This window comes from Gopherus flavomarginatus, chromosome 1, assembly GCF_025201925.1.
Source record: "Gopherus flavomarginatus isolate rGopFla2 chromosome 1, rGopFla2.mat.asm, whole genome shotgun sequence".
Lineage (NCBI taxonomy): Eukaryota > Metazoa > Chordata > Testudines > Testudinidae > Gopherus > Gopherus flavomarginatus.
In genome coordinates, this window is record NC_066617.1 from 41168277 (window position 1) to 41193799 (window position 25523).

A 25523-nucleotide genomic window follows, 5' to 3' on the forward strand; every position below is an offset into this window, starting at 1 on the left:
TGCACAATTATGGTGTCCTTCAACCACACTATCCGCCTACTGTCAAAGTGTCCCAATGGAGTTATGCTCTACAAAAAGCAAGGAATATGGATGCCCTGCATGAGCTCATGGTATCCTGACCATGGTGCACAGTACAGTTATAGTAGTCACACTTTGCACAGGGCCCTCTGCACCTTTGGAGATGGGAGAAAATGTGGGCATCATTATATTATAGTAGACACTCATTAGTAGCAACATATTGGTGCCCTTTTGCTGTTGCTCCTAAGCAGCTGTTGCTGTTAGGGGGAGTGTCATCTGACCAAAAGTGTATGAAGAGTTAAGAGTGTTTCAAAAGGGGTGTGGCAGCCATGTTTTGGGGGTGAGGCAGGATTGGAGACCTCAAGTTTTGGGAGAATGGGCAGGGGCACCCTGTGTTTGGCATGGGAGCCCCCAGTTTGCAAAACGGCTGATCGAGCCCAGCTGCCGGGGAAAGGCTGAGGATACTTCTGCTGGCAGCTTTATGCCCCACTCTGGCGAGGGCTGCTTAGCTGGGAGGAGTGTGGAGGTGGCTCCTAGCACAGACAGCAGAGACAGGCGCAGGGAAGCGGACAGGTCAGTGCTCTGGGGAGGGAGGTCCCCCGAACCCTCACTGCAAAACAGCACACACATACCCCGCCACTGGCAACCAAGATGGAGGGGACAGCTCAGTGCACGGGGGGTTCCCCCATATGCCCCACTTCAAAACAGCAACCCCCCACCACCGCCTGTAAGCCAGATGCTGAGGATAGGAGGAGGAAACCTTTCAGCTTTGCCTCTGATGCTTCCCTGACTCCAGCTTCCCTCCCTGAAAAATCCCCTCTCTTCCAGATCCTCTCCCCAACTTTCCCCTACATATACTCTCCATGCAGGCTTTGTCAGGCAGGGCAAACTGAAGGGTCAGGAGGGGAGTGGAATGATGCAGTTTGGGACAGAGGGGGAAACACCCTATATGCCCCCCATCTCCACCCTTGGATGTGACATCACAAATGACACCCAGGTGTCAATCACAAATGTTGCTCTTACGTGGCAGCTATGTTACTGTTACCGAGTAGACAATTCACAGTAGGGAAAGAGTTCCCAGGGGAAAATATTGCTTTTAAGCAGCCGTTGTTCTTGCAAGGTGTTGCTGCAAACAAGTGTCTCCTGTACTTTGATTTCTCTTATTTATTGTTCTGAATCAATTTCACAAATAAATATAAAATTATTATATAAAGATGAAGTCACTAGTACTTAGTCAACATAAAGAAAGAAGGGGAGAAGTGACCTGTTTAAGCATACACCCTTAAGAAAAGAAACAAAAATGAAATTAACAAATTATAGTTCTTAAGGAAAAACCTACTTTCTTCCTCCTACAGCAGTCTTCATTAGACCTAGCTGAAATGATCACAGTAGTTGCCATGAAGATTTCCAGCAGAATTAGCAGAATCAAGTTGAAATTTATCTGCCAACAGAATACCATATCAAACTGCATTAAATAAGTAATATTAAAAAACATAACTGTCTATAAATTTTTAGCAAACTGTTGACCCATGATTAATAAGTTCCTATTGTTTTTTCATGTCAGTCCTGCTTTCTAAATGATCAGAGTTATACCTTGTCTCTCACATATATCTGGCATACCAGGCTTCTTGAAGAAAATCAGAACAGGCAGATTTCAGAGGCCTTTTTTTGGTCACTGAAATTGATCTTCCTCAGTGTGTCATGTTTAGGTGTAGGCATATTGTGATCCTTGACATATTTAGCTTCTAGGGAAAGTGGCAGCACAAAGAACAACAAAAAATAAAGATACTATTTGGCTGAAGTATCAATTTCATATTTTAAAATCAGAAGCAAACACCTTTTTACATATGCACATTAAAAGACATACTGTAGAATAGAAGTTAAAGAGATATTTCTAAACATTAGAAGAAATCCTTACTGAAACTACCCCCTGCCTCTGTAAATGCTACATCTGACTAGGGAGGTTTTCAAATCTTATGTTTTAGGAAAGGATTTTGGAACCACATGAATTCACTGCTCATGATCCTCCTCTGTGGCTGAGGAGCATGCAGTGCCATTTGCAGAAAGGGAGGGAGTAGGTAACAAACGTGACAAAGCCATCTTTGCACTTGACAGATCCTAGGTCAGTTATCCACAAGACTAGTGTCCCAGAATAAATCAGAACTGCCTGAAGGTGTGTCTAACTTGTATCGGCTGCAATGGTCCAAAAAGACTGATATAGCACCCAGAGAGTGCTAGGATTCAGGGAAATCCCAGTAATATACTCTTTTCCTTGGCCACTCTTCTTATGCTAACAGCTGAGGAAGAATGTGATGGTGCAGGCAAACTTTTTGGATCTGTTTATACAGCAAAGACAAACCTATGGCTGGCCCATGCCAGCTGACTCAGGCTCGTGGAGTTCAGGCTGTGGGGCTGTTTCATTGCTATGAAGACTTCCAGGCTCAGGCTGGAACCTAAGCTCTGGGATCCTCCAATCCCACAGGGTGCTAGACCCCAGGCTCCATCCCAAGCCCAGAAATCTACACAGCAATGAAATAGTCCTGCAGCCGGAACACTGCGAGCCCAAGTCAGCTGGCACGGGCCAGCCATGACTGTCTAATTGCTGTGTAGACATGCCCTTTGTCACCAGAAGATTCCCCTTCGCTGGGATGATCCACAAATGGCTGGCTACGCTGACTCCATGGCTATTTTACTGGGGAAGCACCACAAAGCAGCCACAGCACAGCTTGGGATTGGCCCCCATAGGGTATTTATTTTAACATTTGCAACATTTTTTTAAAAAGTTATCTGTGAAGATGAGTAACATTGCTGACGAAGAACAAAGGCCCTCCACAGATGGTGTTGCTTTAAGTCATAAAGTGCTTTGAATTAAACAGAGATTTAATATTTTAGGAGTCCAATATCCTCCAAATTACTAGCAATAAACCCATGTCAGGCCTAATGACTAATATTTCCCTGTGCGGTTTCCATGAACCATATAATGAATCATCAGAGACATATTATAATGGTTATGAAATGAGCAAGTAGGGAGACTAAAATAAACTATTTGTCTCATGTACTGAAGTCTCTTTGCACTACATAGCCAGTGCAAAGCAGCCATAAAGGTTGCATAGCTGGCCTTGGGAGGTTCACTCCAGTGTAAGGAGATCCTCCAGTAGTATAGAACCATCATAGCACCATAGATCAGCCTGGTGCACAGCTAGTCCAGGATCAAAGCAGCACAAAAATCCACACCTGCAGCTGAGGATCTGGGCCACAGAATCAATATGCAATTTATCTGCTTTCAGATGTCTTGGAAAAGTATGACGAACCAGCCAAAGATGTCTTATGATTGTCATACTAGATCAGGGGTCGGCAACCTTTCAGAAGTGGTGTGCCGAGTCTTCATTTATTCACTCTAATTTAAGGTTTCGCGTAATGCCGGTAATACATTTTAACGTTTTAGAAGGTCTCTTTCTATAAGTCTATAACATATAACTAAACTATTGTTGTATGTAAAATAAATAAGATTTTTAAAATGTTTAAAAAGCTTCATTTAAAATTAAATTAAAATGCAGAGCCCCCCGGACCAGTGGTCAGGACCCCGGCAGTGTGAGTGCCACTGAAAATCAGCTTGCGTGCCATGTTCAGCACACGTGCCATAGGTTGCCTACACCTGTACTAGACTATAGAATCTGGCAAATCGGAAATTACATTTGTTTGGGTTATAAATTTACCTCTCTCTAACTTCTACATGTTTCTAAATTTCTAACCCTATACCCAAATTCCGCGCCCCCTCCCACCACCATACACACACACACACTGTGCTTTAATCTGCATTGAAGTCTCTGAGATGGCAGTATGGTTGAGTGGATAGAGCACTAGCCTGAGGGATGTGGGCTCAATTCTGAGCTCTGCCACTGGCCTGTTGGTTGACCGTGGATAATTCACTCACCTTTTCTGTGCCTCAGTTTTCCCTTCTGTAAAATGGGGATTATGACACCTCCTTTGTAAAGTACTTTGAGATATACTGATGAAAAGCACTATATAAGAGCTAAGTATTATTACTATGATCAAAATACTTTAATCTCACTACAGTTGGCAGTACATAATAGTATGGTAATGCAGATTACCATGCAACCTGAACAAAATGGTTACGTACCTGTACAGTAACTTTTGTTCTTCTAAATGTTTTGTGCACATATAAATTCTACTGCAGGTGTATGTGCACCCAACACACTCGAGTCAGAGGTTTGACAGCAGTACAACTAAATTGTGTATGTGCTTTTGTTCTCCTCATGCACTGAGTCTAGGGCATAAAAGGGGCTTGCCTACCACCTCCGTCTCCATTTTTCGCACCGCTGTGTGGGAAAGATGGGAGGGTCATGGAATGTATATGTGCACAATACTTCTTGAAGAACAACAGTTACTGTACAAGCAAGTAATCTTTTCCATCTTTGGAATGATTATTGGGCACATATATTTTCCACTGCAGGTGACTCATCAGCAGTTTCCTTCCAGGTCATGGGACTTTGGATGATCTGCACAGAGACTGTAGCACCAACTTGACAAAGTTGGCATTGTCACGAGAGTCTTGAGCGATGACGAAATGTCTGGAAAAGGTATGTACAGATGACCACGTTGCTGCTCTGCAGATATCTGTTATCAGAGTGTTGCTCAGGAAAGCTGATGAAGTGGACTAAGCCCTGGTGGAATAAGACATAATGCTTGGTAGAGGGCTTTAGAAGGATCATAGCAGAGTTTAATGGAGTCAGAAATCCAGTCAGAAATACGCTGAATTGACACTAAATGGCCTTTACACTCTTAGCATACACTACAAAGAGCCAGGGAGAGTCTCTAAAGTAGTGTTTCTCAAGCTTTTTGATAACAAGGACCGGCTTGCTGCCTTGCTGCCTTCTGAAACTGTCAGAAAGATCTCAGGGACTGGCACAAGTTCAAGGACCGATCACTGAGCAAGGACGGAGTGTGATCTAGATAGAATGCCAAAGCTATGCGAATATCTCAGGTGTGGAGTCTTTCTTTGGCTTTGGAAGAGTGGCATAGGCACCAACTCCGTGCATGCCCTGTAGCTCAGGAACCCACGGAAAAAAATAGTGGGTGTTCAACACCCAGGAGCCAGAGCTAGAGTGTGGAATGTGATGAGTTCTGTGCTGCTAACAACTTCTGCCTTTGGGGCAGGGAGTTTGTTTATAAACAGAGGCAGGGTGATTAAGATACAAAAGGCTTTCATTAAATTAAATTAAGGATCATTAGATGATCCTGAAAGCATTCCCAGCCACTCCAGTTAAAAGATAGGAAACAAAGGGCAGGAATAAATGGTCCATTTTCCGGAATGGAGAGAAGTAAATCGTGCTGTTCAACATATTCATAAATGATCTGCAAAAAGGTGGCAAAGTTTGTAGATCATACAAAATTACTCAAGACAGTTAAGTCCAGAACTGACTGCAAAGAGTTACAAAGGGATCTCACAAAACTGGGTGATTTGGCAATAAAATGGCAGATTAAATTCAATGTTAAATGCAAAGTAATGCACATGGCAAAATATAATCCCAACTGTACATAAAAAATGGTGGTGCCTAAATTAGCGGTTACCCATCATAAAAGAGATCTTGAAGATATTTGCAGTACTCTGTAAGCACTATGTTTTCAGAGTACTGCAAATTCATAAGGATCCTTTTCACTGTGCCTGTATCATCCTGAACTCAATCTCCAGCTTCAGAAGACTTAAAAATTATCTCCAGTCATCAATGAGAGAGACATAGCTGAATAATGTAGCTGTCCTTACCGTGCATCAAGACAATACCAGGGAACTAGATGTAAATAAGAGTGTTGACAGTTTCATCCAGAAATCTACAGTGAGACATGATGTCTTTAAACTGGGACGTTAGTGAAGATAGTTTGTAGGTGATTGGCATGATTTTAATATACTGTAATTCATTATAATGTAATTAAGTAGTTCACAACAACTGAATCATTATTAAAATAGTAACGATACCAATGATAGATACATTCATTAGCTAGAATATGAAAGAAGTGTATAAATATACTGAAAATAGCCTCCTCTCCAACCATACGCCTCTCTTTAAAAGCACCCACCGGCAAAAATAAAAGTTAGCACCTATGAAGAGTGGGGTGTGGCCTAAGGGAAACCTTGTCTTCATGAAAGACTGAAAGGAGAGTCAGCTAGAAGAGCCTGAAGTTCTGAAACTTGCCTTGAAGACGTGGTTACCACCAGAAATGCCATCTTCATAGATGATAAAGATAGTGAGGTTGTCACCAGAGAGTTCCAGAGAATTAAAGTCCTGAGAAGGTACAGGGTCAGACACAAGCAGGTAGACTTTGACTAGACACTTGAGAAATCTTGAAACCAAAGGGTGAGAGAAAATAAAAAACCCATCAACTGGTGGGTGAACTGCAGATATGGGAGCCAGGTGGACCCTCATGGAACTAAATGAAAGGCAGATGATTTCAGGAGTAATGGATAGTCAGTAGAAGTCTAACCTCTGTGATGGGGAGATAAACAGTAAGATCACACTGTGGCACTCTGCACCTCATTGCAGCTCCCTGGAACCTCCATATTCACTACTGTCATTCAGGGCTGCCCAGAGGGGGGGCAAGTGGGGCAATTTGCCACAGGCCCTGGGTCCCGCAGGAGCTCCGCGAGCCACTCCGGGTTTTCGGCAGCATTTCGGCGGCGGGCCCTTCACTTGCTCCGGGTGTTCAGCGGTAGGTCCTTCAGTGCAGCGGAAGACTCAGAGCAAATGATGTACCTGCCGCTGAAGTGCTGCCGAAGCCTTGGAGTGCCGCCCGGTGAGTACAAGCACTGGAAAAAAAAAGCAAAAAAAAAGCTGCGATCGGCAGCACTTAGGCTGCTCTACCGCCTCTGCTTCATTCTTCGGCGGCAATTCAGCGGCTGGTCCCTCTTGGAGGGAAGGACCCACCGCTGAATTGCCACAGAAGACCTGGCCCTGCCCCAGGCCTCCTGAATTCTCTGGGTGGCCCTGCTGTCATTTTGTATAAAGTATGTCTTATGAGGTATCATTTTAAAAGTCTTGATCTGTTGAACATTAATATCCTGTGCTACCATTGTATGAGAAGTTATGAAGTTTTCCTATGTGTGTGTTACTGAAATATGTTGTGAGGTTGGGAAAACCCACAACCAGGCTTTCAGGTACAACTATGGAGTAACCAGATGGGCTGATGGCCCATTACAGGAAATCCACTCCCGGTGACCATCCCAGAAGACTTCTCAGAGACAACACATAGACAATGGAGACTGCTTGACCAATGCAGACTGCCTGATCCCCACATCAAAAGATCTTTCCAGCAAGCTGGAAGAAACTATAAAAGAGGGGAAGTGACATTATGACTTGGCCTCACTTCCACACTCAACACCTGGAAACACATCTGGAGAACAAAGACTTTGAACTGGGGAGGCTAGTCCCAAGCTAGAAAAGCATCTCAGGCTGTGTATTGAGGAACCATACCATCCTTCAAGATGAGACACTGCTTGATTCAAATCATGTTTAGTGTGTAGAACTCAGACTGCAAATTTATTTTTGTGTCTTAAGTAACCAACTTTGATCTCTACACTTGCTACTTATAATCACTTAAAATCTATCTTTCTGTAGTTAATAAATTTGTTTTATATTTTACCTAAAACTATGTGTTTTGGTTGAAGTGCTTAGGAAATCTCAGCTCAGTTTAAAAAGGCAAATGTGTGTCCTCTCCACACTGAGGGAGGGGCAGACTGGGCTTCTGACCAGGGCAAGACAGTACAGTTCTGGGGTGCTAGGCTGGGGACCTGGGGGGAATTGGCTGGAGCCTCTCTATTATTGGTTCATGAGTGGCTGGGGAAAGCATTCATGTAACTCAGTTGGGTATAGCCCTGCCTGTGGATGTCTGTGTAAGTGCAGTATCTGCCAGAGGTTTGTGGATTAACAACAGCATCACATCGTGAGATGGATACCCTAGGTTGGTGAGACAGAGGGCTCAAGAGGCCCACAGTCCAGGTTGCACCCCGGGAACCCCATCACATGCACCCAGACTGAAAATCTCTTTCACTTTCCTGTAGCGGCTCTACTGGAAATCTTTTCTGCTGCTCACTAAAATAGCTTGGCCATCTTTGAAGCACAGTCTCTCATGAGTATGCAACCAGTGATCAGCTATGCCATGAGGTGGAGAGATTGGAAGCTGGAATTCCGTGACTTGCTGTGGTTCTGAGACAGGAGATCTTTGAACAGGGATAGAGTTATCAGAGACTGGACAGAGAGTTGATGTAGGTCTGTGAAACACTACAGCCTTGGCCAAGCTGGTACCACTAGGATTAATGTTGCCTTGTCTCTTACCAGTTTCCTGAATACCTTTGGAATGACAGGAACAGGAGAAAATGTATATAGTATGTGACTGGACCATGACATAAGGGATTCTTTGCCCACTCTTGAGCAAATTTTTTTGCATTTGTTGTTCAGGTGATCATAAACAAATCTAGTACTGGGTATCCCCTTTGATGGATGATCTGGAGAAGGATGTCCTTCTTCATTGACCACTCATGGTGGTCTATGAAATCCTTACTGAAAGAGTCTGCAGTAGTGTACCTCACTCCCAGAAGGTGGAAAGCTTGCAGGGAAATTTTGTTTCTTTTGCATAGGTTCCAAGCTGGATAGCCTCTTGGTATAGCTGAATTGACCTTGCACCTCCCTGCCTGTTGACATGAAACATAGCAGAGGCATTGTCTTTGTGGACTTGCACCACTTGGCTTTTGACAGTGAACATAAATGTCTTGCAGATCTGACAAATAGCCTGGGGCTCTAAAGGTTTATGTGCAGAGACTTCCTGAGGTGACCAAAGAGCTTGCACCTGAAGTGGACCAAGATAGGCTCTGCAGCCTAGCATAGATGCATCTGGTTTTAAGGTCAGTTCTGGGAACAGAAAGGGAACTCCTTTGCACACATTCCCCATATTCAACCATCTGTCCAAAGACTGAAGCACTCACACAGGGATGCAAATCTGTACGTCCAGAGAATGCCTCACTGGCCAAAATACCAAATGGAGCCAGGCCTGTAGACAGCGAAGGTAAAGTCTGACATGCAAAGTTATATATGTGCAAGAGACCACGAGCTGCCGGCTGGAACGCACTCTTGTCATGGGGCTGAACTTGAGGTTTTTGGATGGAGATGCTACGGACTGAAATCTTTCTGTCTGAAGGAAAGCCATTGCAGTAGTGGCATCAAGGTCTGCTCCTATGAAGGTTATGTATTGTATTGGTTGCAACTTTGATTTGTCTAAGTTTAGTTTCAGATCCAGTTGAGAGAATATCTGTCTGATGATGAGGATTCTGTTTTGGACCTGGATGCCTGGTGTTCCATGAAAAAGCCAATAGCCTAGGTAAGGAAAACTCTGAACACCTAAACTGCACAGATGAGCCGCTACCACACCATGCAGTTGGCCTGATGACAGCCCAGAGAGGATCACTGTGTACTGGCAATGGTTGTTGCCTGCTGTGAATGAAAGATACTTCCTGTGGCCAGGATGTATTGATACTTGGAAGTACACATCCTAAAAATTGAGGTCAGCATATCAATCTCCAGGGAAGAGATAATGGAGGTGAGGGTGACATCCTGAACTTGATTTTCTTGATGAAACTATTCAGCTTTCTTAGATCTAGAATGGGACAAAGGCCACCAAACTTCTCTCGGATCAGGTTGTACCAGGAATAGAAACCTTTCCCTCTGTGGTGGTAAGGGACTTCTTCTGTAGCTCCCAGTTCTGGAAGAGGGCATATCTCTTGAAATAGAATGGCCTTGCGAGATGAATCCCTGAAAAGGGATGGGGAAGGTAGGCTGGGGAAAGGAAGGGAAGTAAATTGGATGACATATCTCTCCTTTACAATGCTAAGCACCCATTTGTCCATTGTAATACACTCTCAAGCACTGTAACAGGGAGATAGATGCTTCCCGAAGGAAGGGAGAGTGATATCGTCAATATGCAGCCCTCCATAGAATAGTCAAAACAACTGTTTAGAAATCGAAGATGTCTGGTTGAGAAGGATCTGTAGACAATGCCAATTGGCGATGTTTGAGAAGCTGAGTCCTCTTTTTGGCAGTGCCTTGTGACCTCTGCTGAAAGGAGGTTCTATAGCATGGTTGAAACCTAAACTGCTTTCTCTGTGTTGTTGAAGTGCATGCTCCCAGAGAATGGAGTACTGCCAAAGAGTCTTTTTAAGTTGTGCATGGCATCAGCTGTTTTCTGAGAAAACCGTTTAGTCCTTTGGAAGGGTAAATCCTCTATTGTGTTTTGTAGCTCCCACAGGATGTATAGGCCTGCAGCCAAGAGGCACATCTCATGGAGACGACAGTAGCTACAGACGGGGAGTCCATGTCAATGCTGCTTGGAATGATGTCTGAGCAGTGAGGTGACCTTCAATAATGATGGCTAAAAACTGCTCGTTGTACTCCTCTGTCATTTTGCCAGCGAATCTGGAAATTGTTGACCAATAAACAAACATTTATTGGATAACAGTGCCTGGAAATTAGACACCATCATCTGAAGGCTAGTAGTGGAGTAAACTTTCCTGTGACACAGATCAAGTTTTTTGCATTCTTTATGCTTGGAGGTAGCCTTAGGTTGTGACTTCCTAGAATATTCACTGGCGGTCAGAACCACCAGATTGGGTAAAGAAATAGTCAAAATCTTCATGAGGAACCTGGTAGTGTCTATCCACTCACTTTAAATGTTGGGAGGATGGAAGCTGGAATCTGCCAAAAGGTTTTGGCTGGTTCTAGCAAAGCTTCATTAATAGGAAGGACAATTTTTCCTAGGACAGGTGATTGTAATATGTCCAAGAGCTTACAGGGATAGTCTTGCACAACCTCTGATTACACCCCCAGGGATGTGGCCACCCTCCTTATAAAGTCCTGTAAGACCTTGAAATTCTCCAGAAGAGGGAATGTTGATTCTGGGGGGGCAACCTCAGCCATAGAAGAGGATATGTGGGAGTGGGGAACACATCCATGGGTTCCTCCATTCGCTCTCCTTCCTCCCCAGGCACTAGAGGAGGTTGTGGTATTGTAAAAGAGTTTTCTCTAGAGGACTCCCGTAAAGGAGAGGGGGACCTTCTTCTGGATCACAGCTCTGATGGAGGTCCAGATTCTCTAGAACTTCCCAGGACCAGTAAGGTCATGGAGGGTAATACATCCTTTGCTAGTCCTAATACGGGGTCCTAATGTCTCTAAAACAAGGTATATAGGGTGACTGAAACCTCAGCAGGGATACCATCCTTTCATGGTCCAAATCAGAGGAAGAGATGTAATTCTTCACAGTAAATGGAGGAGCAGCCCCTGTTGGTGTATGCAGGGGTCTAGGTAATTGGCACGCCTACTGCTAACCCTATGGCATCAAGGGAGCAAGTGAACGAAACAGGATGGAACACTGATGATGGAATCAGAGCTGGAAATGCCAATGGTATTGGCAGAGCCAGCAATGCCAACATGGAAGGGTGAGAAGACGAAGCCATCAATGCTGCAGAGATTATACTGACAATGCCAATGGCAGTGCTGGGTGTTGCAACAGTGGAATGCACTGTAGGTCCCCTGCCACTAGAAAGGCCTGCAAAGTCAAAGGTAAGCACTCAGTGACAGTGTCACCAATGCCCAGTTTGTTGGATGCCGAAAAGACAGCTATGGTATAGATGAAGACACCAGTCTTGATGACCCTGGGGAAGCCAGAGTCAATACTGCTGCATCAAACACTGCTGTGGAAGGCCTATGCTTGTTTTTAAGCTCTGACTCCTCACAAGAGGACTTACTTGAGGACTTCTTGTGAGGTAAGGACTGGGACTTAGAGTACCTATCAGAGTTGGAATGCCTGGAGCACTTCAGTGAGGCTGGCATGGAGAACAAGAAATGGTGTTATCCCTGCATTTATGATTTGGAGCTGGAGAGGCATTCCTCATCAGTGTGGAATCTGGTTCTGGTTCTGACACAGGACACATTCATCAGATGCATTTTGATGTGAAAATCTCTGTTTTTTTGTTCTGTTGGGAAATGAGTTACACACAGGGTACTTGTCCCTCAAAGGCACCTCACCAAGGCAGATCAAGCAGCTTTTTGTGTCCATCCTAACAGGGTAATGGCCCTGCATGTGGCACACTGCTTGAAGCCTGGGGTTTCCTTCATAATAAATCCACCAGGGCTCCACTCTATAACTCTACTAACTACACTATAAACTACTAACAAATTAACTGTATACATTATAAAGGAGTAATTTCTCAAAAGCTGACAAACCTAAGCAAAAGCTACAGGGAGTTGCAACTCTTGCCATGCGAGGTGAGAAGGAACTGAGAGGCAGTCTGTGGACATTCCCCTTTTACATCCTAGGCTCAGTGAACAATGGCATGTGTACTGCCTTGTGGTACTGCTATCAACAGTCTCCAACTAGAGTGCTCTGGGTGCACATACACCTGCAGTGGAATGTATAGGTACACAACCACTGAAAGGGTACTAGGAATAAAGGTCAACATTTTCAAATGTAGGTGTCTAAATTTAGGCACATATATTAAAGTGCTCTGATTTTCAAAAGTTCTAAAGTAAATACTCAGAGCTACTATTAACTTGAAAGCTCTGTACCTCTGAAAATCAGACCAGTTATTTAGGTGCCTCAGTATGGATTTTAGCCACCGTTTAATGGTGCAGATGACAGAATAGTTAAAGAACTGCCAATATTTTTTCTACACTAGCGTTTCTGCTCTTCCTAATCTGATGTAACTGTACTGGGGCTAGCAACAGTCAGAATGTTTTTGGGAAAAAGCCTTATATAATACTAATAACAACTAACTTTTATAAAGTATTCTTTGTGTATCTCAAAGGAACTTACAATACTATGTTAAACACATTCAGAGATACACTCTCTGGGTGCTAACTAGCAAGGACAGAACATTCATTTCCAATTTATTTATTTATATATTTATGGCTTTCTGTTATACTTTTGAAATGTCTAGCAGATGGTCACAGAGGTAAGATACAATGGTCACCATTAAAAATAAATAAATAAAATGTAGCAACATTACCTCATATTGGTATCTGAGATACCATATGTATTTTCTTTTCTAGGTATAGGGAATATTGTGTGAATTTGATAACACTATATGTTAGCTGTTTTGTATGTTAACTTTTTAATGGTGATTGCTGAATGTAAGAACAATTCTAATGTGGATGAATTCTTCTTTGGTTGACTGTTGTCAACTTCATTGACTGGATGCCAGTTAACCAGTGAAGAACTCCAAAAGAAATGTTAGTCATAAAAGGCTTTTTGTAGGTTTGTTCCTGAGGTCGCCTATCAGTCAAAGAAGAAAAAGGAAAAGATCAGACTTAGCTTGAAGATGAGATCCACTAAAATACCAAGGTTTGGGACCTCTCCTCACTTCTTATATTCCAGCATCACGGAGCAGCTGAGAGCAACAAGAGGGAGCGAGGCCTTGGGCTTCACCCATCGCCCATGATCCTACATCTGATAGACACTCCCCTCCTCCCATGTAGAAGGATCATTGGGTTGTGCTAAGTCGAAACAGTGACTCCTATACCTTCCATTTATCTCAGCTGTCAGATTATGGAGTGTGGGTAGGTTCTCCTACCATTCCTGGCTAGCAAATACTCATTGACCTCAGCTGAGGATCTGGCCCAAGATATATACCTTTCGGCCTTGTGTGACTCAGAATACTACAGAAAATTTCTGCTGAATAATTCCTTCTTATACGTTCCATAATATGTAGGTTTATGGGGCCAAATTAATCCCTGTTATAACTGCATTGACTGAAATAAAATTACACTATTGATGAACTTAGTCAGCAATGTGTTATGTAAAGACAGAGGGGAGGTCAGGAAAGAATTTTCCCACAGGTTAGATTAGCAGAGACCCTGGGGTTTTTCACCTGCAGCATGGGACATGAGTCATTTGCAGATTTAAAGTAGAGTAAATGGTAGATTCTTTGTAACTTGAAGTCTTTAAATCATGATTTAAGGACTTAAATTACTCAGCCAGAAGTTATGAATCTATTATAGGAGTAGGTGGGCAAGGTTCTGTGACCTGCAATGTGTAAGAGGTCAGACTAGATCAGGGGTTCCCAAACTTGGTTCACAGCTTGTTCAAGGTAAGCCCCTGGTGGGCTGCAAGACACTTTGTTTACCTGAGCATCCACAGCTATAGCCACTCGCAGCTCCCAGTGGCCACAGTTCGCCGTTCCTGGCCAATGGGAGCTGCGGGAAGCGGTGGCCTGGCCCGCACTGGTTCCTGCAGTTCCCATTGGCTGGGAACGGCAAACTGCGGCCACTGAGAGCAGGCGTACCTGCGGACGCTCAGGTAAAGAAAGCATCTTGTGGCCAGCCAGGGGCTTTCCCTGACCAAGCCACAAACCAAAGTTTGTGAACCCCTGGAACAGATTATTATAATGGTTCTTTCTGGCTTAAAAGTCTCTAAGTCTATGAGAAAGACAAAAACATAGTTGGCTGATAATTTTTTCATAACTCACATTTATTGCCGATGGATTAAGGACAAGTTTGCATCCAAACCAAATTAAACATGTTGTTGTGACAGCAAATGTAGAGACAAATAGAATCTGGAAATTGGGTATCTGTAAAACAATTGCAAAAAAATGTTTTCAGCTGACAAAAGAATAAAAGATGAATAATCAACTAACCTCCAAGCACTTACCACATTAACTTTGTTTCTTGCTATAGCAAAACTCACAACTGCTGAAGGAATACACTAGAAAAAATAAATGAAGGAACGATTAATAGAACTGCTTACAAAACAAAGCATAAATGTAATAAGAATAGCATACATGTTTCTTAGAGGGTCTGGTACATATTGTAAAATTTTCCTTTATCCATTTTGCATTAGAAAGTGAATGAATAATATGAGGAAAAAAGGAGAAATAAATAAAACATAAAAATATATTCAAATAATATGAAGGGTCAAACAAGCAAACAAAAGCTTGGAGATTCAGAGCAAAGGCTGCTACACTTGTCTCAAACGCAAAAAGTATGGGTTGTATTTTAATATTCCAGGGGATTCAGGGCAGTAATGAACTACAGTCTCTCTCACTGTTAAGGGTATGCTGCAATAGCTAGGCTTTCAATGAAAGAACAGCAGTCTTTCTGGAAAAAAATTCATGCCTTTGTTAGTTTAAATTAATTCCAGCAAGCCAAAAGTTCTAAAGAAGCCAAAATTGTTAGACCTAAAAATTGACTAGTTTTGACGATAGTTCAATTTTGAAGATCTTTCTAAAACTAATTTGTGGGGTTATATTATGTCTTCAGAACTGTACTTGTGACCCCCATGACTTCACTGGGAGCTGTGTATATGTGAGGGCAGAATGTGGTCTATAGCGAGTTGTACTAGGAAAAAATAGTCTACATTCCATAAAGGAAAACTTTCCTGAAGTGACCTTATTATCTCCCAAGTGTTCACCTTTATGAAGTTTGTATCTCAATGCAGGCTCCATTCCCTTCCACACATTTAGGATGTTACTGCAGTGTTAGAAGATATTTATAAGTGAAACAGAAAACTATGAAAATAAAGTTATAGAAAATGGTTTTCAGCTAAAAAAAAATCAATTCCACATCATCTATGCTTCCTTCACTAATCATTAGAGCTAGGCAATTTTTTTCAGTAAATAGCAAATTTGCTGAAAATGCATTGTGGAGGGCACAGACATATTTGTGAATTCAGGTCAAAAATAACCCTGCAAAAAAAATATCTTGGATATGTCAAAATGTTTCATTTCAACATTTGCAAAACAACCCATTTCTACACTATCTTTGGAAAACATCCATTTTAATCAACATTTCATTTAGAAAATGTCATTTCAAATCAACATTTCATTTTATAATGTTCTTTTGAAACACCATTTGAAACGCTGTGGTCAATGTGAATAACATATTTTTGTTTTTCTTGTTTCACTGAGAAAAAAAATTCAATTTGGGTCAAAACTAAACAAATGTTTTTTTCCAGATTTTTTAGCTCAGCCACTGAACCAAAAAACAATTATTTTTTTCAGCTCTATTAATCATCTTCTGTGTCCAAGGGATATTTTGGGTGAAATCCCAGCCCCACTGAAGTCAATGGGAGTTTTACCATTGACGTCACTGGGGCCAGGGTTCACCCTTTGAGTCCCACATTTGTACAGTGTCAATTTGCCAATGAGAACCAGTATAACAGCAGGTTAGCATTTAGCTAATGTGCTCAATAGTGTCTCTCCAGCACTTAATTTACAATTTTTAATGTTAGCAAAAAAGAGGGGAACATTTTTAAAGGAAGAAAAATGATTAAATGAGTGAAAACAACAATCCCTTCCCCTTCCCCAAGTTAACATTAACACAAGGCCTAATTCTGCTCCCACTGAATTTAATGGGAGTTTTGCCATTGATTTCAATGGCAGCAGGATCATTCCCAATTTGATATATATTGGTAAAGACTTTATACTCTCTTTCTGATCCATGAGTCTGACCAAGTTGCACTTGATGCAAGACACAAAGAGAAGAGGCAAAGTAAACCTTAGAATACTTTTGTTTTTCTCCTGTTGCACTCTCTGAATCACAATCTTTTCCCTGAGCTGCTTCTGTGGTCATACAGCTACACTGCCCTTGCCCTAAATTAGAAACAAGATTGCTATATATCACCAAAATAATGACACAGTACAAATATTTCAGTATACAAAGGAATCTGAGCTAACTTCATCATACCCACGGAGATCTAAAATGGAGATGATAAATGCCAGAGGAAAAATTGACCATGGCTGTGTATAGCTTAATGTGATCTGTTCTGCCAACCTTATTCTTTAACTCTCAAACTGGTGTCTGTTGCAAAATTTTGATAGAAGAAAAAAATTACCACAGCAGTGGAACAATATTATAAAATCCTATCTTTGTTGTTCAATTGTTAGAGTGTCAAATTATTACAGATTTTACTAATAAAGTAATAATATTTATAGAACACCTTTCATTCAGTTAACATTTAGATACTTTGTAACATGCACCTTATAAAACCCAAGACAGAGAAAGGGAAAGAGAGAGAGAGAATGAAACCCATCTATCGTAATAGCATCTACCCACCAGATACAAATATAGGGTGAGGGACCACAAGGGAATCTTAACTGAAATTTCCTCCCTAGAGGTTCTCCGCAGCAGGAGACAATTTATAATATAAAAAATATACATGGGCATCACTGCATCCCATACCACATCTCACTTTTGGTGAGAAACCAGGCAGCTGTTTAACAAGCACAATATTACTAACAATTCTTTGTGAAAACCCTTTAGCTTTAATGTACAGCGAAAACCTACATAAGGAACATTTATTGTGTGGGTGGGAGAGAAAGCATAATGTTGGATAAAATGATGATGGGTAGAGAAAATTTGAGTATGAAGAAGAGAGACAGATTAAAAGGCAATTAAGTTCATAAAATTATTTATTATAGCGTGCATTCTCAGACAGCCACAGCAATTAATTAAGAATGCTTACTGAACCTGCTGCACAACGTAAATAATCCATTTCAGATGGAAAAACATTTCCCAGATAAAGTGAAAATCCAGAAGTAACAAGAAGGCAAGTCTGCAAAGCAACAATGTGGTATAAAATTAATGTCAAAAATGTATAAAAAGAGCAAATGGACAGATGAAAACCAGTAGTCCTTTCAAAATAAAGTACTTTTGAACTTTTAATAACACAGTCTTTGTACAATTGATAATGAAGCAAAACATCAAAAGATGTACAGGTCAAAAGAACATGTTTCGCTGGCTATTAAGACAATATTAGATTGTACAAGCAAATCTGAGCTAAATATTGTGTAATGACTTGGCAAATACATAAAGAAATGTTTAGAAGGTAGTCATATCATAATTTAATTTTGGGCTGAAATAGCTTGATGATAAAAATGAATCTTTTAGGACCAAAATATCAAAGGGCTCTCAACTGCACCTCTAAATTTATGCTCACAAAATTGTACATGAATGCTTTTTGGCATACAGTTTTGAACAATCAGGTTTTTACACTGTTCTAAACCTTATATGTGCAATTCAAAAATTCCATGTGCTGAGGTTTGGATCATGAAAAAAACCTTATATGTACAAAGCTGACCAATCATAAATGTAGAGTCTGATTTTCAATTTTGGCTTTTCCTGTTATAGTTATACTAAGGCTCTTGCAAAAACATAATTGATTTAGAAATGTGTGAATTATTATAACCTCTTTTGGAGAATTACAGTCTCACCATTTACTCAATTTTACAGGGCAGAATCCAGAATGCTATTTATATGCACACATGCAAGTATTAATTGTTATACTCAATCTGGCCCATGCTCTACATGCAGAATTAAAATCAGTACGAGTTTTTGTATACGCTGATGAAAGGACTGGTTTCTTATCTTTCTCCACCATACTGCTGTGTTTTTCTTGTTTGCAGTTTGCCCTGTGAATCTCAGTGACCCTCATCTAAATACCCTTTTAAATCATCGGGGGCGGGTTGTGTTTTGTTTTTAAGAAATAGATATTTATTTTGATTATTACCTTTGTTTGTTTTACTGAATTCACAGATTGTGGATCTAATCCAGGTCCACTTGAAGTCAACAGTAAAATAATCATTTTTATTTAGGTGGGAATGAACTCAGACCTTAGAAGATTAATGGGCCTAATAGGTTCAGAACATAGGAACAACAATACATTTATGTCCCATTATTGCCTTCTTGAGTTATTTCCATGTAGGAGAGTGCAAATTCTATGGCTTCCACTCTCTAAAACTGCAGATACACCAAGATCCAAGCAAATAATTCAGACATTATTGTCCTTCTACTGTTTTAAACCATTATATCACCCAGTTATTCTTATATTTTATGTATACTATATCTTGGAGGTGCTTTCAGTGCTGCATTTTAGTGTGATACCTATATATCTTCCCACTCTGAGCAGAGAGCTGGTTTGTCAGATGGCCAATGAAAGGGAGATAGCAGTGTGACCTGGGAAGTGAATTGGCTCATCCCATGAAGAACAGGTGAGACTGAGGGTATGTCTACACAACCCGCCGAATCGGTGGGCAGCGATTGATCCAGCAGGGGTCGATTTATCACGTCTAGTCTAGATGTGATAAATTGACCCCCAAGCGCTCTGTCAACTCCTGTACTCCACCGCTGCAAGAGGCGCAGGCAGAGTCAACGGGAGAGCAGCAGCAGTTGACTCACTACAGTGAAGACACTGCAGTGAGTAGGTCTAAGGACATCGACGTCAGCTACGTTATTCATGTAACTGAAGTTGCATAACTTAGATTGATCCTCCCCGCTAGTGTAGACCAGGCCTAACTGGCCTAAGCAGGGCATCAGACTGAGCCCATATTGAGAGACAAGCATCCGCATCACATTCCCGTTTTGGGTTTCATCATGGGTATGGTAGTCTGAGCCATTATCTGCTGAAGTACACCCTTAAAAGAAATGGCATAATGGATGCAGGTAGAAATGATGGTTGACTGAAGATGATGATGGAGGGAAAGCAAGAGGAGGCTAAAGGGAAAAGTCAAGACTTGCCAATGTAAGCTGGACCGGAGAACTGTGGGTAAGGAAAGTGGACAGTGGAAACATGTGACTACGAGAACCAAGCAGAGGAAAAGACCGGCAAGTGAAGGAGAAATAGAGCTCAAGAACAAATATGCTGAGTTGTAAAATGAAGGAGGGGCACAGAAGGCAGTAACTAACTAGGTGAGAGGGCAAGGAAGAAGAGAAGAGAGGCTACTCCTACAAGAAGAGGGGAAGAGTTCACAGCCCCGGAGGACAGAGGACGATTTGCAGAAGATTGCAAGGGAGAACAAAAGACAAGGGGACTTGCAGCAAGAAAGAACAGAAGGAAGGCCGCACAATCACTCCAACACCAGGGGAAGAGGCAGGTCTACGTGACTGGTGACTCTCTACTAAGAAGAACTAATAGGCCTGTCATCACAGCTGATCCAGAGAACAGAAGAGTGTGCTCTTTTTCGTGAGCTAAGATACAGGATGTGGACCTGAGGCTGAAGAGTATCCTAGTTGGAGCAGGAAAGAATCCATGATTGTCCTTCATGTGGGAACAAATGATGCTGCCAGATTCTCACTGGAATTTGGTGGAATTGTAGGCATGACTGGAGTACAGGTATTGAAGAGTATGTGCTGTTCAGGAAAGACAGAAATAAAGGAAAGATGCTGGAGTAGCATTGTACATTAATATTGAGGTAGACTGTAAAGCAATTAGAAGTGACGGAATGGATAAAAGAGAGTCTGTTTGAGTCAAAATCACTTTCAGAAAGAAAGCTGCCAGAGGCTCCCCTGGGACAGTGCTTGGGGTGTGCTATAGACTCCCAGCATCCAATGTGGATAGACACCTTTTTAATGTTTTAATGAAATAAATACTACTGGGAATTGTGTGATTATGGGAGACTTTAACTTCTTGGCTATAGACTGGAAGATGGGTGCTACTAATAATAGTAAGGCCCAGATTTTCCTGCATGTGATAGCTGACAGATTTCTTCACCAAATAGTCACCAAACCAATAAGAAGTGATGACATCTTAGATCTGGTATTGATGAATAGTGAGGACCTCATAGAAGAACTGGTAGGGGACAGCCTTGGTTTGAGTGATCATGAGCTAATTCAGTTTAAACTAAATGGAAGAATAAACAAAACTAAATCTGCAACTTGGTCCTTGATTTCAAAAGGGCAAACTTTAAAAAAATAAGGGAATTAGTTAGGGAAGTGGACTGGACTGAAGAACCCAAGGATCTGAAGGTGAACAAGGCTTGGAATTACTTTAAGTCAAAGTAATGGCAGGAAACAGAAGAATTTCCATTTTAGCAAACACAAGTGAGGGAAGAAAGAGAATGGAGCCTCCTTCACCACCAGACTTCCTCACTGTCTGGATAAACTTTGGTTTGAGGGGTAACCTTCAGAAGAATCCTCTTCAAAGGTTCGTTAGACTATAAAAGAAAGGGGCAGAAAACCCCAAAGTTGTCCCTTCACTTAAGAAGACAAAGACACCAGCAACTTTGGGCCACTGGGAGAGATCCTGACCAAGGAAAGGATCAGTTACCATCTTCCTGGGAGACTGTGGGTAAAAAAGGCCATCTTAAAGAAAGACTTGAACCAAAACTTGTCAGATTAAGTTTTAGACTTTTATACGTGTATTTTCACTTGTATTTGCTTATAACCATTTCGAATTTTAGCTCTTACACTTGGATTCACTTAAAATCCTGTCTTCTCTCATTAATAAACGTGTTTCATTTTTAATCTAAACCAGTCCAGTAGTGCATTTAAACTGAATGGTTTGGTAACTCCAGTTAAAGTAACAAACTCTTGAATACTGATTCGTTATAGCAACAACAAACTGTAATAACTGAATTGTCCAGGAGACAGCTTGACAGTGTAGAATGCACAGTTTGGGAAAAATCCAGGACTGGCATTTCATATTGTAACTAAGATTGGTGAGAAAGCCAGAGTGGGGCTGTAGATGGGATGCTAGGGTCTGAGCTGCTGAACCAGGACTGCCTAGCACACAGAAACTCAGGGTGTGACCCGTATGCTGGCAGGCTGGTTGTGAGTGGCCAGCGGCGGTTCCAGGCACCAGCATGCCAAGCGCGTGCTTGGGGCGGCATGCCGCGGGGGGGCGCTCTGCTGGTCGCCGGGAGGGCAGCAGGCAGGGTGCCTTCAGCAGCATGCCTGCAGAGGGTCCGCTGGTCCCGCAGCTCCGGTGGACCTCCCACAGGCATGCCTGTGGAGGGTCCAATAGTTCTGCAGCTTCGGTGGAGCCGTGAGACCAGCACACCCTCCACAGGCACGCCTGCGGGAGGTCCACCGGAGCTGCGGGACCGGCGACCGGCAGAGCACCCCCCATGGCATGCCGCCGTGCTTGGGGCGGCAAAATGTCTAGAGCCACCCCTGTGAGCGGCCCAGGTTGGGAGCCACAACAGCAAAGCATTGTGAAGCACCCAAGTTTACAGAGCAGGCAGTGACACAACCCCTCACTGGTCTGGACGGCGCCCCAGAATGAGATAGCAAATTCTTCTCTTTCTAAGAATGCTTGAAAGCACACTGAAAAAATCCAGTTAAAAAAACCAGCTCTTCTTTTGCCCCTTCTGGTTGTGTAATCAGGTATTTCAAGTAAGTTCAAGCTGTTCAAGCAAATTAATTTGTCAGAAAGAGAAAAAAAGGTCAGGGACCTGAGTGAAAATGAGACTTTTATTTGCACAGTGAATAAAAACAATGTCCTAAAATGAAAATAATCACCTTTTCAGTTATTGCAAAGTGATTCCACAAAACACAGAGGCCACCAACAAGAAAAAACACCAGGAATATAGGTTCTAATAATTATCATGTCTGTTCTTTTAGTCATTAGTGGTCAGAATGTCAAGGACTCATACAATACTCCTTCAAGATCATGGTTCTATCCATGAAAGTTCAATTTAAGTTGACATGAGGTTTGCATAAACCACACACATGGCAGGGCATGTCTCTTATTACTGAAAGTGTTTAGGAAAGGATCTTTCTATTCTCTAATACAAGAGAAAGTGACAATCAAATGTTGCACACACATTTTAAAAACATAGTAAACAAAGTACTAACATAATGTTTCAAAATATACTGAAAGTGTGAAACATTTGATCTGCCTAGGTAGTATTAAAATATGTTTAATTTCTTTTACAGTGACTATGTCCTAATATTTGCCACTAACTATAAATCTATTTTCTCAGATTGTGATGTTTGGACACTACAGGTCAAATTCAGCCTTGGTATAAAACTACTGCCTTGAACAGATTTACAAAAGTGATGTATTTAGCTATAAAATGTATTTATAGTTGCTAAATATGTTTCTGTTTGAACATAGAATTTTAATATTTATATATTTTCATCTCCTGAATATTATCAGTGAAGAGATTAATTTCATTAACTTTCCCTAAAGAAAAAACTTCACAATTATCAAGACTTTCCTTGCAGTATGAAATGCAATAGTATGTTTAAAATACTTACCCCCATCAACAAAGAAAAGATCCATGTTCTATAACTAAAACAAGGATGAAACCTCGTTGATATCTGAAGGTCACTAGATTTGATATCTGGTACATAATTTCCATTCTCTTGCTTTCCACGCTCCAAAGTTGGCATCCTGTCATAATTAAATTCTTCTCTGTAACCTTCTTCCCTGGTCATAACACTTTATAGAGGTAAATTTTTTAAAAACCATGAAAATGAAAACTAAAAGCAGATACCAAAAAGTGTGGTCTTGTTTTTCTACATCCTTAGGCACATGAGCACTAAAACCACTCTTCATCTAGTTAGAATTTAATAAATGAAATAATAAACTAATAATAATAATAATAATAATTAGCGCTTAGCAGTTTACATCTTCAAAGTACTGTACAAACATTAATTAAGCTCTATACAAGAAGAGAATTTCCTATATCCATAGTCAACAATATTATACGGTAGTGTAAATAAAAGTCTGTATGTCTAATACACTTTTTTGTTTACACTGTAGTTAATTTCATAAAATTGGATTTAAGGAAAATCTTTAGAAGAAGATTTAGAGCAAAAGAAAATTAGCATTTAGTGATTTAAGTGTAAACTTTGTAGATATATCTAAAACTAAAGTATTTTTCTTCTTTTAAACATTACTAAGAGACTGTGAAGTTTTTCTAAACATGTTTATTTCCTAATTTTCATTTGGCTTTAGACATCATCCTCAAAGAACTTTAAAATGATTCAGATGGACTCATTTATTCAGAATACTTCAGTTATAACATATTTTATTGCTTTTTAAAATGGTATCTAGTAACAATCATTGGGTTTGTAAATTTAGCTAATATTTTTGTTCATTTCTCTCTTTTCCAATCCATTCGGATGCCTTCAATAATAGGCAGATTATTATAATGTATTGTACAGTTTTCAACAGTTAAAAATCTGCATGCTTACCTTAAATTGAAAAGTTAGTTGTCAGTTTAAAATAGTTTTGTGAGTAGAATTGTCTGTACACTTTGTGATATTCTCACTGCTCAGTGATTCATTCTGCCGTTGAAAAGTTTGCTCTTCCACTTTGGCTTTCAACAACATCTATTCATACGGAACAAAAGCACGGCAAAAACTGCAGTTAAGCCAGGGAACAGGGTAATGCCTCCTGAATTTTAATGAAGAGAATACACTGGAAGATGACTGTACTATATTCTCTTAAGCCTGATTCCAAATCAAACCCATAGGTACGCAAACATTTAAACTTGATGTTTTTCCAAATGAGTGTGCTACGTTATAACAGACATTTAAATGAAATATATATAACGAATTTAACAAAGTTATATATATTACCATATCCAATAATAATGTTTTACATAGAATTCTTTCCAAATAATTTAGTTCTTATTTCACAGGAGAGAGAACACTTGAAAGTATAGTGTTTTCTTTAAAAAAGTTTATAAAAGAAAAAGTTTATGCACTTCAGGGTGTTTAACAAATATATATTATTTCAAAAACTCTTGTGTCTACCAAGAAGAGTGCTTTGCCTCCTTCCAATGATTTTTTTGTGAATATGTTTTGATTACTAAATCTTGGTTTTCTCAGAATGTTCAGATAAACTTTGCACATTTGACTCATATTAGCACTGAGCCTTACAGAACATAGTTTTGGTTAAAAAATACAATTAAAATTCTAGTAGGCAACAGTAACATGCAATAGTCATGGTCCAACTGAATCCTTTCTTTCTGCTTATTAGGAAACAAAAAAATACAGGAATGCATCTACCCTCAAGATATTGGCATCATGACAACTACAGCAATTAGAGGGTCTTTTGTACACACTTAAAACTCCACTGTAACTAATAAACAGTTCAAACTGCAGTATATTGAAAAAACAGCACCTTTCAGAGTATGCTTCAAAAACTTCAGAAAAGCCATCATTTTTCACTATGTACTAACATTAAACATTAAATTGTTCAACAAAAAAGGTGAATATCAGCCAATATTACAAAAAAATCAAATAATTAAAATTTGACAGTTGTTTTTAACAGACTAAAGACTTAGCAATTCATCATGTATCATAGATGACTGTAGTTTATGTTGAAGATACACTATGTAGCTTAGCACAGATTGGCCCTAAACAGTTTATCCTGTTCCTTTTTATTCATGGAAATGCATGCAAATACTTCTACCATCTGTGTCTTTCTCTAATGATAAAATAGATAATAATTGCGCAATGTAATCCTCAATAAAATATTATGGGACTGACAGGTTGTTTCCATTAGTAAGAGAAACTGATAATGAAATCGGGTATTTCTTTGATGTTATCCTGCTTATGTATAAATACTGTACAAAGTCCTCTTTCCCTGAACAAATTAGAAATCAAATAACAGGAGACTGGTTTCATTCCTCACAGTTCCAAGCTTCTTTCAGTCAGCACTATACCCAAAAGTTCTCTTTCTTAGCTTTTATCAAAGGGTTATGTTACCAGGGCTTCTCT

At 40.7% G+C, this 25523-nt stretch overlaps 1 protein-coding gene across 4 annotated transcripts in view; it reads right to left on the reverse strand.

Moving 5' to 3' along the window:
* The window catches only part of MLC1 (modulator of VRAC current 1), a 39820-nt gene extending 15672 nt beyond the window's left edge, over nt 1–24148 (reverse strand). The window contains exons 1-6 of one of the 4 annotated variants that reach the window (XM_050936328.1): nt 23991–24148; nt 23049–23184; nt 17536–17625; nt 14725–14778; nt 14543–14644; nt 1358–1459 (exon numbers count right to left, since the gene is read on the reverse strand). In XM_050936328.1, coding sequence (XP_050792285.1) covers nt 1358–1459; nt 14543–14644; nt 14725–14778; nt 17536–17625; nt 23049–23183 — 483 coding nt within the window. In that variant the 5' untranslated portion in view covers nt 23184; nt 23991–24148. Of the gene's footprint in view, nt 1–1357; nt 1460–14542; nt 14645–14724; nt 14779–17535; nt 17626–23048; nt 23274–23990 lie in introns of all 4 variants that reach the window. The other 3 variants (XM_050936327.1, XM_050936325.1, XM_050936326.1) reach the window with 3 other exon arrangements.
* Between the last annotated feature and the right edge of the window lie 1375 nt (nt 24149–25523).